At 35.6% G+C, this 19,180-nt stretch overlaps 1 protein-coding gene across 2 annotated transcripts; it reads right to left on the bottom strand.

Moving 5' to 3' along the window:
- Nucleotides 1–2,872: 2,872 nt before the first annotated feature.
- LOC127497823 (uncharacterized) lies at nt 2,873–16,943 on the bottom strand. Of its 2 annotated transcripts, none has more exons than XM_051866584.1 (8): nt 16,824–16,943; nt 15,539–15,633; nt 14,895–15,089; nt 11,817–11,909; nt 11,504–11,687; nt 5,938–6,438; nt 3,798–3,995; nt 2,873–3,669 (listed from the first exon to the last, which is right to left on the bottom strand). In XM_051866584.1, the coding sequence occupies exons 2-8, from the start codon at nt 15,629–15,631 to the stop codon at nt 3,629–3,631; spliced, it is 1,305 nt and encodes a 434-aa protein (XP_051722544.1). In that variant the 5' UTR covers nt 15,632–15,633; nt 16,824–16,943; the 3' UTR covers nt 2,873–3,628. The 2 variants fall into 2 exon arrangements, with proteins under 2 accessions (XP_051722544.1, XP_051722545.1); XM_051866585.1 differs by having other exon boundaries at nt 16,815–16,880.
- Nucleotides 16,944–19,180: the final 2,237 nt, after the last annotated feature.

The following is a 19,180-nucleotide window of genomic DNA, read 5'->3' as shown; positions in this document are numbered from 1 at the left end:
ATGGTCGCTGTTGCGGAGAATCAAAATGAAGATCGATGGACAAAGGGCTGAATTTGGATCTGTTCCTTACAAACATATGGATTCTAAAGATATGGAGTACAGCAAACAAATAAAATGGATGTGATTTGTGAATTTATGTTGTGCTTTGGTGTATCTTATGATTGTATTGTCAGTCGCTGCAGGAGAAAACGCCTTGTGTCCCACAGCAAACAAACTAAATATTACAAAACAATTAAACAACAGTTAAACAATTACAGAAATTTTATTCATAAGGTTTCAAATTGTAGTCTTGTTTAACATTATGTAATCCTCCGAAACGAGCAGCACAAGTCACGAACAGAAATGTTATTTCATATTAAGTGAGTAAACTGCTTTCAATAAACTCGACTAAAAACATCGTTAAATCATTAAAGCCACGATTTTAATATTAATACATGGGAATTCATATACATTCACACTTTACGTTACATGATTTACGTTTTTTTGTTGTTAATACGTAAGTATTTTTACGTTTTAGTGCTATAAATACGTCAATGTTGTACGTTTTTGTGTGTATGAAAACATAAGTAAATGTAAGTGTGGTAGAACCACAATTTACGTAAAAATACACACGTATTCTCATGAGATCACGTTGCAGCGACCTACAATGGCAACATTTTTCACAATCATGACAGAAAATCAAAACACTGCCGTAAACTCACTAGCAGTAATCCAGCGCGGTCCTCCTAAAATGGCATCTAAATAAAACAGTTACCCAGAGCTCAACACGGCATGATGTCAACTTCACATTCTGTGGCCTGAAATGGTGCAAATGTTGATTCTTTTCCAGACATTATGTCTTTCTGAGAATGATCTAAACTGAACTTGTGGTGCATTTATATACAAAATCTTAATTTTGAGTTAATTCTTACCTGAAGTACTGAACCCCAGCAGTGAGGTGAAAGCATGGTTTCCGCGTGGTGAGCAGCGATAAGCAACAAGCACGTGATCTCAAGATTGTGGGTTCGATTCCTACCTTGTTTATCTTCATGAAATTGTGTGTAATGTGTCATTTAGATTTGTTTATTATAAGCGTTGTACTTATTTTTCTTCTTGGATTAGAAATAATGTGAACTACTGAACCTCTCACTTCAACTACTGAACCTCAACAGTTCTAATGAATTTTAATTTAAGTCAAAGGTTATTTCAATAATGCCTCCTTTCCACCAAGTGGTATGGTACAGTACAGTGCAGTACGGTATACAATTATTTCCATTCCGATTGTCAGAAGTTGTAAATGGTACCAAAATACTTTTTTGGGACCCTTTCGTTGGGGTACCTAGCACAGTCGTCCAGTACCTAAAAGGTGGAGCTAGACTCACTGCAGAACATTGATTGGTTGACAAAAAAATCGAACACAAGAGGCGCCTTTTTTTTAATATGCAGTTGAAATACTGTAATGTACTGCTTGGTGGAAACGAGCCATAAGAGCCTGATGAAAGATAATTATCAGTGTCTTACATAAATAAGATATTAACTTTGTACAAATGCTATTGCTGTTTAAAGGGTTGGTTCACCCAAAAATTAAATTTCATCATTTACTTGCCCTTATGTCATTCCAAAGGTAAATGGTTTGGTTACCAACATTCTTCAAAATATCTTCTTTTGTGTTTCACAGAAGAAAGCTTTTTAACCAGGGTTATGAATCCCTCCAGAGCAGTGCCAAAACTTGTACAGTGAGAAATGTTATAGCCTTTATGTAAACATATTGTGTGTGGTGTCCGTCCAATCAATTAGTCTACAGACACAAATATGCAAATACTGACATTAACCCAGAGTTTACACTTTAAAACGTTATCATCTGAATACCCAGGATCAGTTGTTAACCCCAGGTAAATTATGAGCAATATGAAACATGAAGCATGATAACCCAGGATTCCATTTACCCAGGGTTTAGAATAACCCAGTGTGAAAAGCCTTGTTTGTCACACTTTAGGAAGCTTTTCACGTTTGAAATAGTTAACCCTGGGTCATTCTAAACTGAATAAGTCTGACTCTATTCTCTAAAGTTTTCTGAATGGACTTTTCAGACTATAAAGGTAAGAATGAAATTTTCTGTTCTTCACTCAAAGCTGAAACTACTGTTTATACAATGCATTGTGTTTCCATGATTGTCCAAAGCAAGTAAATATGAGGCACATGATTGGTTGTCTGTTGCTAAGCATCTAGCCAATTACAAGTGTGAAATATTCATTTACCTGGGGTTAAAAGCGAGGTTTAGACCAACGGAGTTAAGTGCAGTGTGAAAAGCCCTCTTTAGTACATTTGTTTTTTACTCACATGATCGAGGAAGGGATAAAAGAAGATTATAGCTTTGTCGCTATTTATTTTTTTCTGGCTATTTTCTTGTGGCTTTGCTCCTCTTCTCTCCCTGAGCTTTGCATTCCTGTACAACTAGATTAAATGCCATAGGCCAGACAGACTCAGGTCTCTTTCTCTTTCTCTTTCTCAGGTAACATTTACATACATGTTGGGCACAATTAACTGTATATGTTTTATCATCTTCTACATCTATTTTGTAACCAATTCAAATGTAACCATAACTAAATACTGTTATTAAACCCTTTCAATTATAAACTGTTTTACCTACCATTGAATAATATAAGTATTAATATAAGTAGCAGTGCATGGTAATAGAGAAGAAATGTACAGTTTTATCATGCTGATAACAATTCTTTAGTCATTCATCAATCCTGCAGCCTAAACCACTAGTGGAACTACCCTTACATTATATGCAGAAAATATGATGCATATTTTAAAGAGATATCACAATACACATTTCAAAGTTGTAGTAAGTAGTAAGTATAGCAAGTAAACATTGACCAACAAAATGTTTTTAGTTTAATAACATTGTGCTTTAATTGTATTTATAATATGTATTATGTATGTGTTATTTTAACAAATCATTTTTAATATAACTTCAAATTGTTTTCAAAATACAAGTTTAAATTTTCATTAAATTGATCATTTCCACTATCAGTAAACAATGTTAGAAAATCATTAAAACACCACAACAAAAAAAGTAGGATTTTTATGTGGATAACATACCTAACACCATGTATATGTCAATTAAAAGTAGGTTTTTTATATACAGTCAAACCAAAACATTTTGAACCAGACATTTTTTATATATTTTGACTAGTGGGTAGAAGACACTATGTAAGTGAGGATAGTAAAATAAGGTAAACTGTGGTATATTATACCCAAAAATTCTTTATACAGTGGACTACCATTAAAATTGATAAAAATTTGAAACCAAAAATTATTCAGACACTTTGACCTGACCATGTTTTGCTTAAGTGTTATCTGACATAATTAAGATTATTTTTTTCTGACAGTTTAACTCTGAGATCTTGTCATTTTTTATTACCTTTTTTTTTTAAACTATAGTGAATAAACTGTATTGATGAATGAAATGTTCAAGGTGTCTGACTAAATTTTGGTTTGACTGTATTTGTGAATAATCAAGAATCAGACAAGGAAAGAAGCCAATAGAAATAAGAATATTTTTGGCAAACATGTCAACGTTACTACATATTCATATACTACTCTAAAGCATGATTAGTCCTCAGGTCTCTCTCGGGTCTCATCAGATCAGATGCAAGAAGATGCTAAGAAAGCAAATTGCAGCTGTAAGTCATAACAAGAAAAGAGAGAGTTATTTGAACTGTATGCACTGAGAAAATAACATAAATGTTATTGTTGAACAAAATTGTGATGTAACACATCACTGGAGAACTTTTGAGAAAAGTATTTACCATGACTCAATAGGCTGGTGAATGAGATGCTGGCATTTGAATGAGCTGGGGTCTTAGTTGTGGTCTTAGTTGTGGTGCTAGTTGTGGTGCTAGCTGGAGTGCTAGCTGGGGTGCTTACAACATTAGTAGAAGTCACATCAGTTAGATTAACCTGAACAGACGACTGAAGTACACTTGTTGGTGTTCCCAGCTCAGTTCCTTTAAGACAAATTGCAAAATGGCAGTCTATAATCAGCTCAAGGATTATGCATGTACAATTGGGACCAAAAGTCTAAGGCCAATAGTAAAAATGCTACTATTTAGCATTTTTCATATTTATTATACACTTTCCCCACTACAATTTATATCATACATAAACAATTTGAGTGAAATGTTGAATAGAAAAATGTACATATTTCATAATGTGTTAGTCTTTGGTATGTCCACTTTTTGCTGTAATGACAGCAATCACTTAAACTGACAGTGACTCCTTAAAGGCACAATATGTAATTTTCGTAGTTTGGTGACACTGTGCAATGAGCGTGGAATCATGGAAACTAGGTGCTGTTTACACAACACCGTTTTCAATAAAAAACGGAAAACTTGTTATGCATTTTGGCCATTCGTTTACATGACAACGGCTTTTGGGGGCCTAAAAATGCAAAATTTTCAAAACGGGTTTCAAAGTGCAAGCTTTTGAAAATGATACAGTTATCGACTCCTTTCAAACTACAAATACGCTAATCTGTGAAAACAGTGACATCATGCACATTTGTATTGCGTGTTTAGTCTAAAGGCATGCACGTTTGGTGCGAGTGCTCTGTAAAAGAATGCATGTGTGAGTAGGCGCGTAGTGACATCGCTTACTACTGGCCTGGCAGCATAATAGTGTTTTTAGTCGTTTTTGCGGATCTGTGTGGAAGGGGATTGTTTTGATAACATTGTCATCTGTACAAAGAAAGAACTTTTGCGTTTTTAGCGTTTTGTCATGTAAACGCACCATAAAGAACATACAGATGGTACTCAACCAAAATGCCTATTACTGAAGCCGCAGCGTTAAATGCAATCCAGTGACAAGTGACGCTTGTCGCGAAATCACCACCAGGTGCAGGCACATAGGGATGGATTGCAACATTGCGTAAAGGCTGCTGTGATATTTGTACTTTTAAATGAAGATAAAATAATGAAATAAATTACTGGTAATAATAATAATATAACATTTAATCTTGGCTAATTATTTATCATGTAAGTGCTTAATGTTCCAGCTAATTGACTATAGTGAAATATTACAGTGACGGCAGACAAAACGCTTGAAACTACATTTAATACGTCCACTCCATAACATGTGAAATTTATGGTTATAGCACCACTTAGTGGTCAAGAGCAGAAATTAATTTCCCGCTGCAAACTGTGACAGTATGCGCGGTGACAAAAAAAAAAAAAAAAACGCATGCTGGTTCAGTACCATCTGTAGGATATAAACACAGGAACTGGGAACAGCTAAAACTAAACCAAAACAGACCCTAACCTGACATAAACCTCTGAATGCAGTCAGATTTACTTTATAGACACTGTTTGTGTATCTGTTGCTGTATGTTTAATTTGTGTTTAATCAAGCCCATAATGGACCTTATTTCAAGCAATGTGTGAGTAGTTCATTCCAGTATTTTGTGCTATTTAATACACTATCGGTCAAAAGTTTGGAATATTTATTTATTTATTTTTGTATGGATTATGCTCACCAGGGCTGTCTTATTTGATCAAAAATACAGTAGAGACAGTAATATTGTAAAATATGATTACAATTTAAAATAACTGTTTTCTGTTTTAATATATTTTAAAACAATTTATTTCTGTGATGGCAAAGCTGAATTTTCAGCAGCCATTACTTCAATTTTTAGTGTCACATTATGCTGCTTCAGAAATCATTCTAATATGCTAATTTATTGCTCAGTTATTATTAATTATTATTGATGCTCAGTTATTAATGATGGTTCTTATCAAGAATGTCGAAAAAATGTTTTGGTGCCTTTGTGGAAACTGAGATCCATTTTTCAAAATTCTTTGATGAGCAGAAAGTTCAAAAGAACAGCATTTCTTTTATTGTTGAATAAATTGTGATGTAACACATCACTGGAGAACTTCTGAGAAAAGTATTTACCATGACTGGTGAGTGAGATGCTGGCATTTGAATGAGCTGGAGTGCTAGCTGGAGTGCTAGCTGGGGTGCTAGCTGTGGTTCTAGCTGGAGTGCTAGCTGGGGTGCTAGCTGGAGTGCTAGATGGGGTGCTAGATGGGGTGCTAGCTGTGGTTCTAGCTGGAATGCTAGCTGGAATGCTAGCTGTGGTTCTAGCTGGAGTGCTAGCTGGGGTGCTAGCTGGAGTGCTAGCTGAGGTGCTAGCTGGGGTGCTAGATGGGGTGCTAGCTGGAGTGCTAGCTGTGGTTCTAGCTGGAGTGCTAGCTGGGGTGCTAGCTGTGGTTCTAGCTGGAGTGCTAGCTGAGGTGCTAGCTGGGGTGCTAGCTGGAGTGCTAGATGGGGTGCTAGCTGGAGTGCTAGCTGGGGTGCTAGCTGGGGTGATTACAACATTAGTAGAATTCACGTTGGTTAGATTAACCAGGACAGACGACTGAAGTACACTTGTTGGTGTTCCCAGCTCAGTTCCTTTAAAACAAATTGCAAAATGGCAGTCTATAATCAGCTCAGGGGTGCTTATGTACAATTGGGACCAAACGTCTAAGGCCACTAGTAAAAATGCTACTATTTTGCATTTTTTAATATATATTTATTATACACTTTCCCCACTACAATTTATATTATATATAAACATTTTGAGTGAAATGTTGAATAGAAAAATGTACATATTTCATAATGTGTTAGTCTTTGGTATGTCCACTTTTTGCTTTAATGACAGCAGCACTTAAACTGACAATGACTCCTTAAAGGCACAATATGTAATTTCCGTAGCTTGATGACACTGTGTAATGAGCGTGGAATCATGGGAGTTGTCATCTTCAGCTCCACAGCAAGCTGATCAGGCAGAAATCATGTTCATGGGTAAGCTATTAAAGGACACGGCTGAAAACATTTTACGTTGCTGTTTTTATTATACTTATATGAAGCAGTTGGCCGCTGCTGCTCCTTTCGTTTTGTTGTTTATCAAGTCAAGTCAAGTCATCTTCATTTATATAGCGCTTTTCACATATTGTTTCAAAGCAGCTTCACAGTGACAATAGGAAAATTATTATCGAGCTAAAGTTGGTTTTTGATTGAATCACTTCCGTTGTAAAAATTGTTCATTATTACTTTAGGGTCTGCTTAAATGACACCTTTCCTACTGGAAAAAAACAAAACAAAAAAAACCCTGAATACCTTTAATGCATTCTTGCTGTTCATTTACGTGTGTAGTCTATAGGTTTGTGTGTTTGAGTGTGTATGTGTGCAGAAGCTTGGTCTTTTTAAAAAAAAGTGATATTTGCCAAATTGCTTGTCTGGTCCGCATAATACAGAAAAATTTGTTGTGTCCGTGGATCTATGTGAACTGGAATAATTTTGATAACGTTTTATCTATACAAAGGGAAAGGAAAGGGAAGGAGGCCTTCGCAGGGGATAGTTTAGTTGAAACGTCAGGCCTGCGTTATCATCATGTCTAGGTGCAGGTCCTTCATCTCATCTGGATACAGCCTGGATCTGGCAGGCTGTGGCAAACCTCTGGATAAACAGAGAGAGACTAATATTAGCGTAGACGCCATTCTTCTTATGATGTAGCGAGTAGATCAGGTGTTATGGGAAGTGTTCCCGGTTCCGGCTGACTTAATCTATGCAGCCTAACAATTTACATGATTTGAATTATAGAAGTAGATAATGTGTTATGAGTATGCAAGTTTAAACAGATGTGTTTTTGTGATAGGAAGACTGTTCCAAAGTTTAGCTGCCAAATAGGAAAAGGATCTGCCACCTGCAGTTGATTTTGATATTCTGGGTATTATCAACAGGCCTGAATTCTGAGAACGCAATGGACGTGAAGGACTACAATGCATTAAGAGCTCGCTCAGGTACTGGGGACCATTTAGTGCTTTGTAAATAAGTAGCAAGATTTTAAAATCTATACAATGTTTAATAGGAAGCCAATGCAGTGTTGACAGAACCAGGCTAATATGGTCATACTTCCTGGTTCTAGTAAGAACTTTAGCTGCTGCGTTTTGGACCAGCTGTAGTTTGTTTATCAAGCGAGTAGGGCAACCACCCAGTAGAGCGTTACAGTAATCTAGCCTTGAGGTCATGAACGCATGAACTAACTGTTCCGCATTTGTCATTGAGAGCATATATCATAGTTTAGATATATTTTTAAGATGAAAGAACTTGGTTTTACAGATGCAAGAAACATGGCTTTCAAATGAAAGTTTGGTATCAAAGAGCACACCCAGGTTCCTAACTGACGACGAAGACTTAACAGAGCAGTCATCAAGTGTTAGACAGTATTCTAGGTTATTACATGAAGAAGTTTTTGGTCCAAGAACTTGAATCTCTGTTTTTTCTGAATTTAGTAGTAAGAAATTACTGGTCATTTATGCAATTAAATTTACGTTTAACATCTGCCTCTTTTTTCCATGAACTTGACCTTTCTTACAGTCACACTATATTGCTAAAAGTTTTGGGACGCCGGCCTTTACGCGCACATGAACTTTAATGACATCCCATTCTTAATCCGTAGGGTTTAATATGGAGTTGGCCCACCCTTTGCAGCTATAACAGCCTCAACTCTTCTGGGAAGGCTTTCCACAAGGTTTAGGAGTGTGTTTATGGGAATTTTTACCATTCTTCTTGAAGCGCATTTGTGAGGTCAGGCACTGATGTTGGACGAGAAGGCCTGGCTCACAGTCTCCGCTCGTATTCAACCCAAAGGTGTTCTATCGGGTTTAGGTCAGGACTCTGTGCAGGCCAGTCAAGTTCCTCCACATCAAACTCACTCATCCATGTCTTTATGGACCTTGCTTTGTGCACTGGTGCACAGTCATGTTGAAACAGGAAGGGGCCATCTAAGTTGGGAGCATGAAATTGTCCAAAATGTCTTGGTATGCTGAAGCACTAAGAGTTCCTTTCACTGGAACTAAGGGGCCAAGCCCAACCCCTGAAAAACAACCCCACACCATAATCCCCCCTCCACCAAACTTTACACTTGGCACAATGCAGTCAGGCAAGTACCGTTCTCCTGGCAACCGCCAAACCCAGACTCATCCATCGGATTGCCAGAAGCATGATTCGTCACTCCAGAGAACACGTCTCCACTGCTCTAGAGTCCAGTGGCGGCGTGCTTTACACCACTGCATCCGATGCTTTGCATTGCACTTGGTGATGTAAGGCTTGGATGCAGCTACTCGGCCATGGAAACCCATTCTATGAAGCTCTCTACGCACTGTTCTTGAGCTAATCTGAAGGCCACATGAAGTTTGGAGATCTGTAGCTATTGATTCTGCAGAAAGTTGGCGACTTCTGCGTACTGTGCGCCTCAGCATGCGCTGACCCCGCTCTGTGATTTTACGTGGCCTACCACCTCGTGGCTGAGTTGCTGTTGTTCCCAATTGCTTCCACTTTATTATGATACCACTAACAGTTGACCGTGGAATATTTAGTAGTGAGGAAATTTCACGAATGGACTTATTGCACAGGTGGCAACCTACTGAGCTCCTGAGAGTGACCCATTCTTTTACAAATGTTTGTAGAAGCAGTCTGCATGCCTAGGTGCTTGATTTTATACACCTGTGGCCATGGAAGTGATTGGAACACCTGAATTCAATGATTTGGAGGGGTGTCCCAATACTTTTGGCAATATAGTGTATGTTTTATCACATAAATTCACTTTTTGTTTCATTCTAATGAAACAGTCGCAAGTGCTGAATCATATAGGTTACTTTATTTGAAGAATTAAAACTGGGGGGTAATGCAGCTCTGTTTTACTTGGTCAAAACAATCATGCTAAAAATATGTTTGAGTGTGTTGAAAGTTATGTTACAATGTTAGTCTGTGCATTCGCTCGGTGGCTGGTATAAGACACTTGTTGCACACTGCAGTAAGATAGGTTGATATTATAATATATTAATAAAAGCTGGATGCACTTGTGTTGCTTGGCATGCAATTAGTTTAAAATATATACTGGAGAAAATGCTGTATTACTGTTACTACAAATAAAGCTCTTTCTGATTATGCTGTTAGACACTTGACAAAATAGCATTGTGTCTGAGGCATGGTACAATCATGTTACTCGCAGTAAAGAAAACAAGAGATTCAAACAATAAGAATAGCCGTTTTGAGATATGTAACAATGATTAATTTTCTGTCGATAAAGATATCCAAACAGTTGTTCACTTGTCTAATAAAGTGCATAATATATTAAAGCGTCTTTGGTGTTTTCATGTTTTTTTTATGGAAATAGGACCAGAAATCAAAGGTAATGACATGGACCATTACACTAGTTAAAACTGCAAATTTCTCTGGATTTAAAAATTGTTGGAAACATCTGGGATAATGTAAGTACACAATTGAAGAAAAATGGGTCCCACTTTATATTAGGTGGCCTTTAATACTATGTACTTACATTTAAATTAATCATTTGATACAATGCACTTATTGTGTACATACATGTTTTTACATTGTAGTTATATTTTTTAAATCCCTGCATGTAATTACATCTGTAATTAATTTCTGTAATTACATTTATAATTACACTGTTGATCCATCCCTTACACCTTAACCAACCCTTAAACCTACCCATACCACCAAACCTGTTCCTAACCTTACACATATCCCACCTCAATAGCAGCAAAAGTGTTTTGCAATACAATATGAACACAATAAGTACATTGTACTTATTTTTGATGAAAGTACATAGTAGTTAAGGGCAACTAATATAAAGTGGGACCGGAAAATGTATAACACTGTGCTAGTGGTTTTTGGATATTTTAATGCAAAAATCTTACATATTGTGCCTTTAAGCAAAACCTACAGTTTACATGGCCATGTTACAAATTTGCTTATTTGATTAGTGACCTAGAAATCTACAATATTTGATCAATTTTTAATTGATTGTTTTACAAAATAAGTAAATGTTATTTCTAAAGCACAATTAATCACAGCTTACATTGGCCAAAGTGCTGCACAAAGGACATAAAAACCCATTAAAGGCTTTATAAACAATTAGTAGAAGCTTAAAATGAATTCTAAAATGGACAGGGAGCCAATGAAATGACCCCAGAACTGAAGTAATATGATTACATTTTTAAGACTGTCAACTGTCTTGCAGCTGCATTCTGAACTATCTGTAAGTGTGTTTGGAAGAGTCTGGTTCTGATGAAATATAAGCATGGATAACCTTTTGCAAATCATGAACAGAATTTTTGCAAATTCTCAACTGGTAGAAGATATTTTTAATGACAAAACAGATAATCAAGGCAGAGATCTGAATCAAATGTAACACCCAGATTTTTTGCATTTGCATTTACATATGGCCTAACTTGCTAGTGAGGCAGCTTCTGGACTTGGAAGGACCAAAGAAGATTTCTTTATCTTTGTGATTATTGAAAATGAATTTAATGCCAGATTTTCAATGTCTTTAGACATTTGGACCCAACTGTATTTGTATTACAGATCTTTTTATGAAATATATTTCTTTCAGCATTTACTACATATCCTATAACAACCTGTAATGTGTTTGAAAAATGATCAAACTCACCATTTGTTGAACCATTAAAGATGTCAAGGAATACGGGAATGTGGGAGTTAGCAATGTCGCTGGCGTTGAAATGTGAGCCGCTGACATAGCTTAGGTAGGGTGTGATTTTTTCATCAATGGGGATGCTGAAAACACACTGAATCAAGCTTGACTGTATGGAACCCTGGATATTGGTTACATTAGGCTGAAAAAAAGGATTTTGATTCATATATCAAAATCTGATCGTTTGATAATTTTGAATTCTTGTAAAAACTTAAAAGGCCATTGGTCTCTAGAAGTGGTCAAACAATATGCTCTCAGATATTATCCTTACTGTATTTGTGATCTCCAGTGTATTACTGAAGAGCCTTGTAGTTCGGAAGAAAAAACTGCCATTATTGCCACAGACAAAGATGATATTGTGATTCTGCAAAAAAAAAAAAAAAAAAAAAGGGGGTGGGGGTCTGGGTGTTATTATGAGAAGGAGAAAATGGACGTAGCACCAAGCAGACTGCCTCAGTAATGTAAAAGCAGGATTAGGTGGTTGGTTTCCAGCTAGTCAGGAGAACACTTCTGCGTATGATACTAATAAAAATAAAAAATTGCGGCATCATTTTATTGAGGTTGTGTTTCATAACTGGGTTGGAAAATACAAACAAACATGTCTTGGTTCTCACCAATTTTCCCAACCACCTCAGGGTAAACTAGTCCTGTCTTAATAGGTCTAAAGAAGTGACTAAATTACGATCTTATATCTATGAGGAAGGATCTAAATGCAGCAGTAAAACTTTAATAATATTTCAAAATAAACACTCAGGAGATTTTATCAACAAGCAGGAACAAAACAACACTGAAAACAGACATACTATTATAAGTAAGAACAGACAAGGAAATAAACTAAAGGAGTAAATAAATGAGTTAACAAGGGGGCAGGTGGACACAATAGGTTGCTATGGTAACAAACAACAAGGAAACCAGGTCAACTAAGGGGCCGTTTACACGACACCATTTTTAAAAAAAAAACGGAAAACATTTTATGTGTTTTGCCGTTCATTTACACAACAGTGGCTTTTGGGGACCTAAAAACGCAAACTTTTGAAAATGGGTTTCAAAGTGCAAGCTTTTGAAAATGACAGTTATCGACTCCTTTTTAAACTACAAATACTCAAATCTGTGAAAACGGTGACGTCATGCACATGCGTATTGCGTGTTTAGTCTATAGGCATGCAACCAAAACAGACCCTAACCCTGACATAAACCTCTGAATTCAGTCACATTTACTTTATAGACACTGTTTGTGTATCTGTTGCTCTATGTTTAATTTGTGTTTAATCAAGCCCATAATGGACTTCATTTAAAGCAATGTGTGAGTAGTTCATTCCCGTATTTTGTGCTATTGGTCAAAAGTGTGGAATATGTATTTACTTTTCTTTTTTTTTATGTATTTGAAGGAAGTCCTTTATGCTCACCAAGGCTGTCTTATTTGATCAAAAATAGAGTAGAGACAGTAATATTGTAAAATATAATTACAATATAAAATAACTGTTTTCTGTTTTAATATATTTTAAAATGTAATTTATTTCTGTGATGGCAAAGTTGAATTTTCAGCAGCCATTACTTCAAATTTTTAGTCACATTATGCTTCAGAAATCATTTTAATATGCTAATTTATTGCTCAATTATTATTAATTACTATTGATGCTCAATTATTAATTATGGTTCTTATCAAGAATGTTGAAAAAAAAAATGTTTGTGCTGCCTTTGTGGAAACATTGATCCATGGGTAGAAAGTTCAAAAGAACAGCATTTTTTTTTTTTTTTTTTTTTTTTTTTTTTAAATAGAAATCTTTTGTAACATTATAAATGTCTTTACTGTTACTTTTGATAAATTTATTGAAAAATGGATTACGGTTTCCACAAAGGCAGCAAAACATTTTTTTTTTTTTTTCAACATTCTTGTTAAGAACCATTAATAATTGAGCATCAATAATAAGACTATTAAACAGCACAACATTTTTCACAGGATCATGTTTTTCTGAGCTTCAGTGCTGGGCAAACTGCTGCAGCTAAATAGAATAGATTGTTGCTAGCCTTATTTAAGTGAATAGGAGTCTTGTTCCCAACTCATGGAAGCATAATACTTTATATTGTATTAAGTTTTTGTATAAACTCTCATGGGTCCTTTCATATACTATTTAGCTCTTTTCTTTCAGGCTACAGAAATGAAACCACAACAGTCATTTCAGGTATGTACTAACTAGTATGCATAATATGTCGAGTCATGATTTATAGAGAAGATAAGTGAGCATTATGATTACCGGGAAGGGACATGTTCGGTTCACTTAGTTTTGTCATGGCCACAATTTTTTTGTCGTGTAAACAAAGTTTAATATATAAACAAATCTATGTGACCATAGCAACATGGAATTATCAGAAATGAATATTTGGAATTTATGTATACTTATTATTACCATTCTTCAACAAAGCATGTTATTTATTATTATACTGAGTAATATAGCCTTTTAATAACTAGCCGAAATAAAGAAATTAAATGAAATGGCCTAATAAAATAAATTCTTTTAAAGTGAAGTTATTTAATTTATTGCCACTTACTGGTGAAGGCCTACAGAAATAGAGAATAAAAGCTTTACTGGCATGATTGTCGGGCATTTACTGTATTTATTAGTATATGTACATTCTTTAACAATTTTTTGAATGATGTCATAGGCACAAGGTAGCCTGTCTACATTGTGCGGAAGATAATATAATATGATATAATATATTATAAAATAATATAAATGAATATGATATAATATAGCCATGTTATCATTCCGCACTGTCTTTATGTCATAATTTCTTAATTTTAAATAAAAAGTTAATTTAGTAAAAATCTCCCTTTATGATTATCCCGTTTTGGTCACACAGGTTTGTTTACACATTAAACAAGAAAAAGGTTGTTCCCTCAACATAGAGGCCATATTAACATTGCGTGGGGATAACATAAGAATGTCATTACCTCAACAAAATAATCACGTGGCCATAACATATTATCACATTCCCACTAGTTATATGTCACAGCCATGACAAAACTAAGTGTACCGAACATGTCCTTTCCTGCACCATATAATACATGTTGACTGGATCATTTAATTTAGCCAATCCAACTTGTATACATTGTCATCAAGCCATCAGTCTTGCCTATAAACTTCTACATTAATGTCTAATTTCTTCCACTGCAGGGAAGAAGACTCCAGTTTCAATTTCAACATTGATAATAATAATAAATATTTCTTGAGCACCAAATCTGCTTTCAATTTTATGACTTTTGGTCAAAACAAGTTATCGTCTTTGGTTTAAGGTATGGTCCACAGAAGCATTGAAGTGTGTGTGTTGTAAAATGTGTTTTGTATACCTGAGACACATTAGATGTCAGTCCAGCTGCTAAAGCGATGTAACCGGTAGAGCTGCCACTGAGCTCAACCGTGATGCTGATGTTAGTTAAGGTAACTGAGGTGAAGAAACACTGAGAGCTACCCGAAGGATCACATCCTTCAGGGCTGTCCAAACACTGTTTGGTTTTTCCACACTCATTGTTGGTGATTTTGGACTATGAATAAGAAAAATCAGAAATATTAGTTATGCCTTTGTCAACATCAACAGCCTAAACTGCTTTCATATTATCTCACCTATTTGTCCATCATTGCTTAAAAAGAAAAAAATAACACTTTACAATAAGGTTTATTAGTTAACATTAGTTAACTACATTAGTTAACAACATGAACTAATAATGAACTGCACTTATACAGCATTTATTAATCTGTTAATTTCAACATTTACTAATAAATTATTAAAATCTTGTTAACATTAGTTAATGCACTGTGAACTAACATGAACAAACAATGAACTACTGTTTTCATTAACTAACGTTAACGAAGATTAGTAAATACAGTAATAAATGTATTGCTCATGGTTAGTTCATGTTAGTTAATACATTAACTAATGTTTAACTAATGAACCTTATTGTAAAGTGTGGAAAGGAGTAAATGGTATTCTTACAGTCAAATTTGTTGATGGGTAGTCATGAGCCTTAATGCAAGACACTGCACAGCCAATCATACAAACCACTAAAATCATCAGCTTACTCTCCATGTCTGTTGAAGAGATTATATATGCATTTAATCAATTAATCTGAATTAGAATGATACATCTGATATCATACACATTTATTGAATTAATTATTTATGGATTACAATTTAGATAAAACATTTTATAATTAAACTAAATGTTGTCTATTCTACAAACAAGCATGTTTTACTTAATTAGTTGTTCAAATAACAAATAGTTAATTGTTTAAGAATAGAAGGATTTCATTTATATCAAACAAAGTTTCAGGGTTCTGAAAAAACTGTAAATTAAAGAAACATTATAAATTAAAATTAATAAGAAACATTGTAGGTTGTGCATTCTTCCTATAGGTAACTAATCTCTCAGATTAGTTCCAGTCATAAGGATCAATTTTTTTAAATTGACATTTATACATCATCTGTGAGCTGAATAAATAAGCTTTCCATTGATGTATGTTTTGTTAGGATAGGACAATATTTTGGCCGAGATACGACTAGGCTATTTGAAAATCTGGAATCTGAGGGTGCAAAAAAAAATCAAAATATGGAGAAAATCGCCTTTAAAGTTGTCCAAATGAAGTCCTTAGCAACGCATATTCACTCACAAAAATAAATGTTTGATATATTTATGGTAGGAAATTTGCAAAATATCTTCATGGAACATGATCTTTACATAATATCTTCATGATTTTTGTCATAAAAGAAAAATCAATAATTTTGCCCCATACAATGTATTGTTGGCTATTGCTACAAATATACCTGTGCAACTTATGACTGGTTTTGTGGTCCAGGGTCACACACACACACACACACACACACACACACACACATATACATATTAGGCTTTACTTCAATTAGGGCATTTAAGTAGCTTTTATAAGCGTGCCTTAGGGAAAAAAAAAAAAAGTTACTGATGTGCAAATTGAGACAAAACAATTGAGACAAAATTAAAAAGTAATCTCAACTTTTAGAAGTAAAATTCAAAAAAGCACATAAAAAAAGGAAAAAAGGAGAAGAAGAAAAAGGAGAGAAGAAGAGTTTAGTTTTTTACAGTGTAGTGATCTCAGACTTTTGAATCTATTATCTTGAATAATTGGCATGGATTAAATTAATGGATTAAATAAACATTAAAATACAGACAAAAATTAAATAAATTACGCAAAACTTAATCAAAATCATAAACTTTGCATAAGATATGCTTCTATTACTTCTTCTACCTGTAGATGTCTTCACCAGTAGATACGTTGATCTTCAAATTTGAAAATGATTGAAGAATTCCTTCGTGTTTGTACTTTAAATAGAAGTCAAATCCCACCGAACCGGATTGAGCACACCCTATTAAATGCATGAGGAAATACAATTGTCGTCAGATTGTTATGTAGTAGATTTTATATAATGAAATGAAATATACTTTATTGTCCCTGATAGGGAAATTTGGAGTGGACTCAAAAGCAACATTCCAACATCAACTGGTACACCTAAAGTATTAAAAGTACCACACACACAGTAAACATACACATCCATACACACAATCACAGGTATCTTAAAAAAGAACACATGAGAAATAAGAAGGCATCACTGATCCAGATTCAACAATCAAATAGATACCGGCACAAACAAATTTTTGAACCTGTTCAGTTTACAACGAGGAATTCTGTACCTTCTCCCAGAGGATAAATGTTCATAGCAGAAAAATTAAAATCATACTCATTTTGTTATGTAGCATGTTACTCAGTGGTTTTTCCTTATATACTTTAAATCTGTAAACTAAAAGAATGCTTAATCGCCAGAAAAAAGAAAAAAAAAACTTTTTTTTTTTTTTTTTTTTTACAGTGTAGTGGTCCCAGACTTTTGAATCTATTAACTTGAATAATTGAATAAATGGATTAATTAATGGGTTAATATCTTAATGAAAGTTCTGTTTGAAGTCACCATTATGGAGATCGGCATTTGCTGTAGTTGGACTCTTGACTTTTAAATTTTTAAAATTAGTTTTTCTTTGGCTGCTGCAACTTTGTTTTTATAAAGCACATTTGTTATGGCAAAAGAGAAAATATGACCAGGTCATAATAGTTATGTTTTGATGATGATATTATCATCATCAGGTAGTGGACTGATTCACAGATCTCATCCAGCATTATTAGCTGGATATACAAATAATGTTTTATTAATTTTTCATATAACAGTAAATCTGTGATGTTACAGCTTGATATCCAGAGGTGCTTTTATAATCTGAAGTATTTTAAGTATTTTTTTAAAACACACACAGACGTCAAGAATTAGCATACAAACCTCAACAATGGTGACAAAAATATTTCATATTGCAGTGCATGATGGGAGCCACCAATCAAAACTCATACATGGCTCCCATCATTTAGACACTGAATGATATCAGTGAATCAGATCATTACATGATGATAATGTCATCATCAAAACATAACCGTTATGACCAGTGGCCTGTTGCATGAAGCCAGTTTCAGTTGCTATAGCTACCTAGGTAAGTTTGAGATTAGGCTCAAGAAGGTGGATTGGTTTTTAGCCACCAAGTTAACCATGTTAACTTATGCTACATGACTAACCTGCACCAGAGCAGGTTTCATTCTGGGTTAGACATCGCAAACCCAAAATGGACCAACCAGTGAGTAAAGTGATGCTTATCTGATGAAATGAAGCCACACCCCCTGTATCTCTCACTCCAAATTAAAGCAGTTTAGAGTGAAAAAAACATTTAGAGACAAAATTGCTCATCTTTTGCTGCTAATTATTTATTATATTTATATTATTGTTACGGCAGGACTTGGAAAAGCGGTCGACTATGACCAGCACACAGGTGCAACCATCGGAGACAGGAAGGTCGGTGATGAAATCTACTCCTAGGTGTGACCATGGACGAGTGGGAACGGGCAGAGGTAGGAGTTTTCCGGAGGGAAGATGGCGTGGGCTCTTTGAGATGGCACATTCCCTGCACCCTTGTACGTACCTTCTGACGTGGGATAGCATGCTGGGCCACCAGAAGCGCTGTTTCAACAGCGAGAGGGTTTCGTTGACCCCGGGGTGGCCAGTGCCCAGTGAAGTATGCGTAGAGTGGATGAGGGGTGTGCGTCGTGACCGGGGTACATACTTCAATCCGGGGGGGCAACCCGGCGGAACGTTGGTGGAGGCATTGGTCTTGGGGAGCGTCTCTTCCGACCAGGAGATGGGGCTCACGATGAGTCGTTCGGGGATGATGGGCTCTGGATCTTCGGTATTCTCTTCTATACAATGGACACGGGAGAGAGCATCAGCTTTTACGTTCTTAGGACCGGGGCGGTAGGAAATGGTAAAATTGAACCTGGTGAAGAAAAGAGCCCATCTGGCCTGGCGGGGGTTGAGTCTCTTGGCATCGCGGAGGTATCCTAGGTTCTTATGGTCGGTCAAGACCGTAAAAGGGTGTTTAGCTCCCTCAAGCCAGTGCCTCCACTCCTCTAGGGCGAGCTTGATGGCAAGGAGCTCGCGGTTGCCGATGTCATAGTTCATTTCCGCCGGGTTGAGTTTCCTGGAGAAGAAAGCACATGGATGGAGTTTGCTGGGATTC

The sequence above is a fragment of the Ctenopharyngodon idella genome, chromosome 16, assembly GCF_019924925.1.
Source record: "Ctenopharyngodon idella isolate HZGC_01 chromosome 16, HZGC01, whole genome shotgun sequence".
In the NCBI taxonomy this organism is placed as follows: Eukaryota; Metazoa; Chordata; class Actinopteri; order Cypriniformes; family Xenocyprididae; genus Ctenopharyngodon; species Ctenopharyngodon idella.
This window is presented reverse-complemented; position numbering and strand designations above follow the sequence as displayed.

Bases quoted from the DNA above. Each gene is read 5' to 3' on its own strand.
- LOC127497823 (XM_051866584.1), bottom strand. From the start codon at position 15,631: ATGGAGAGTAAGCTGATGATTTTAGTGGTTTGTATGATTGGCTGTGCA. The intron at 15,090-15,538 runs GTAAGAATACCA...TCTTATTCATAG, and splicing joins ACCCATCAACAAATTTGACT to TCCAAAATCACCAACAATGA. The intron at 3,996-5,937 runs GTAAATACTTTT...TTTGTCTTAAAG, and splicing joins CATCTCACTCACCAGTCATG to GAACTGAGCTGGGAACACCA.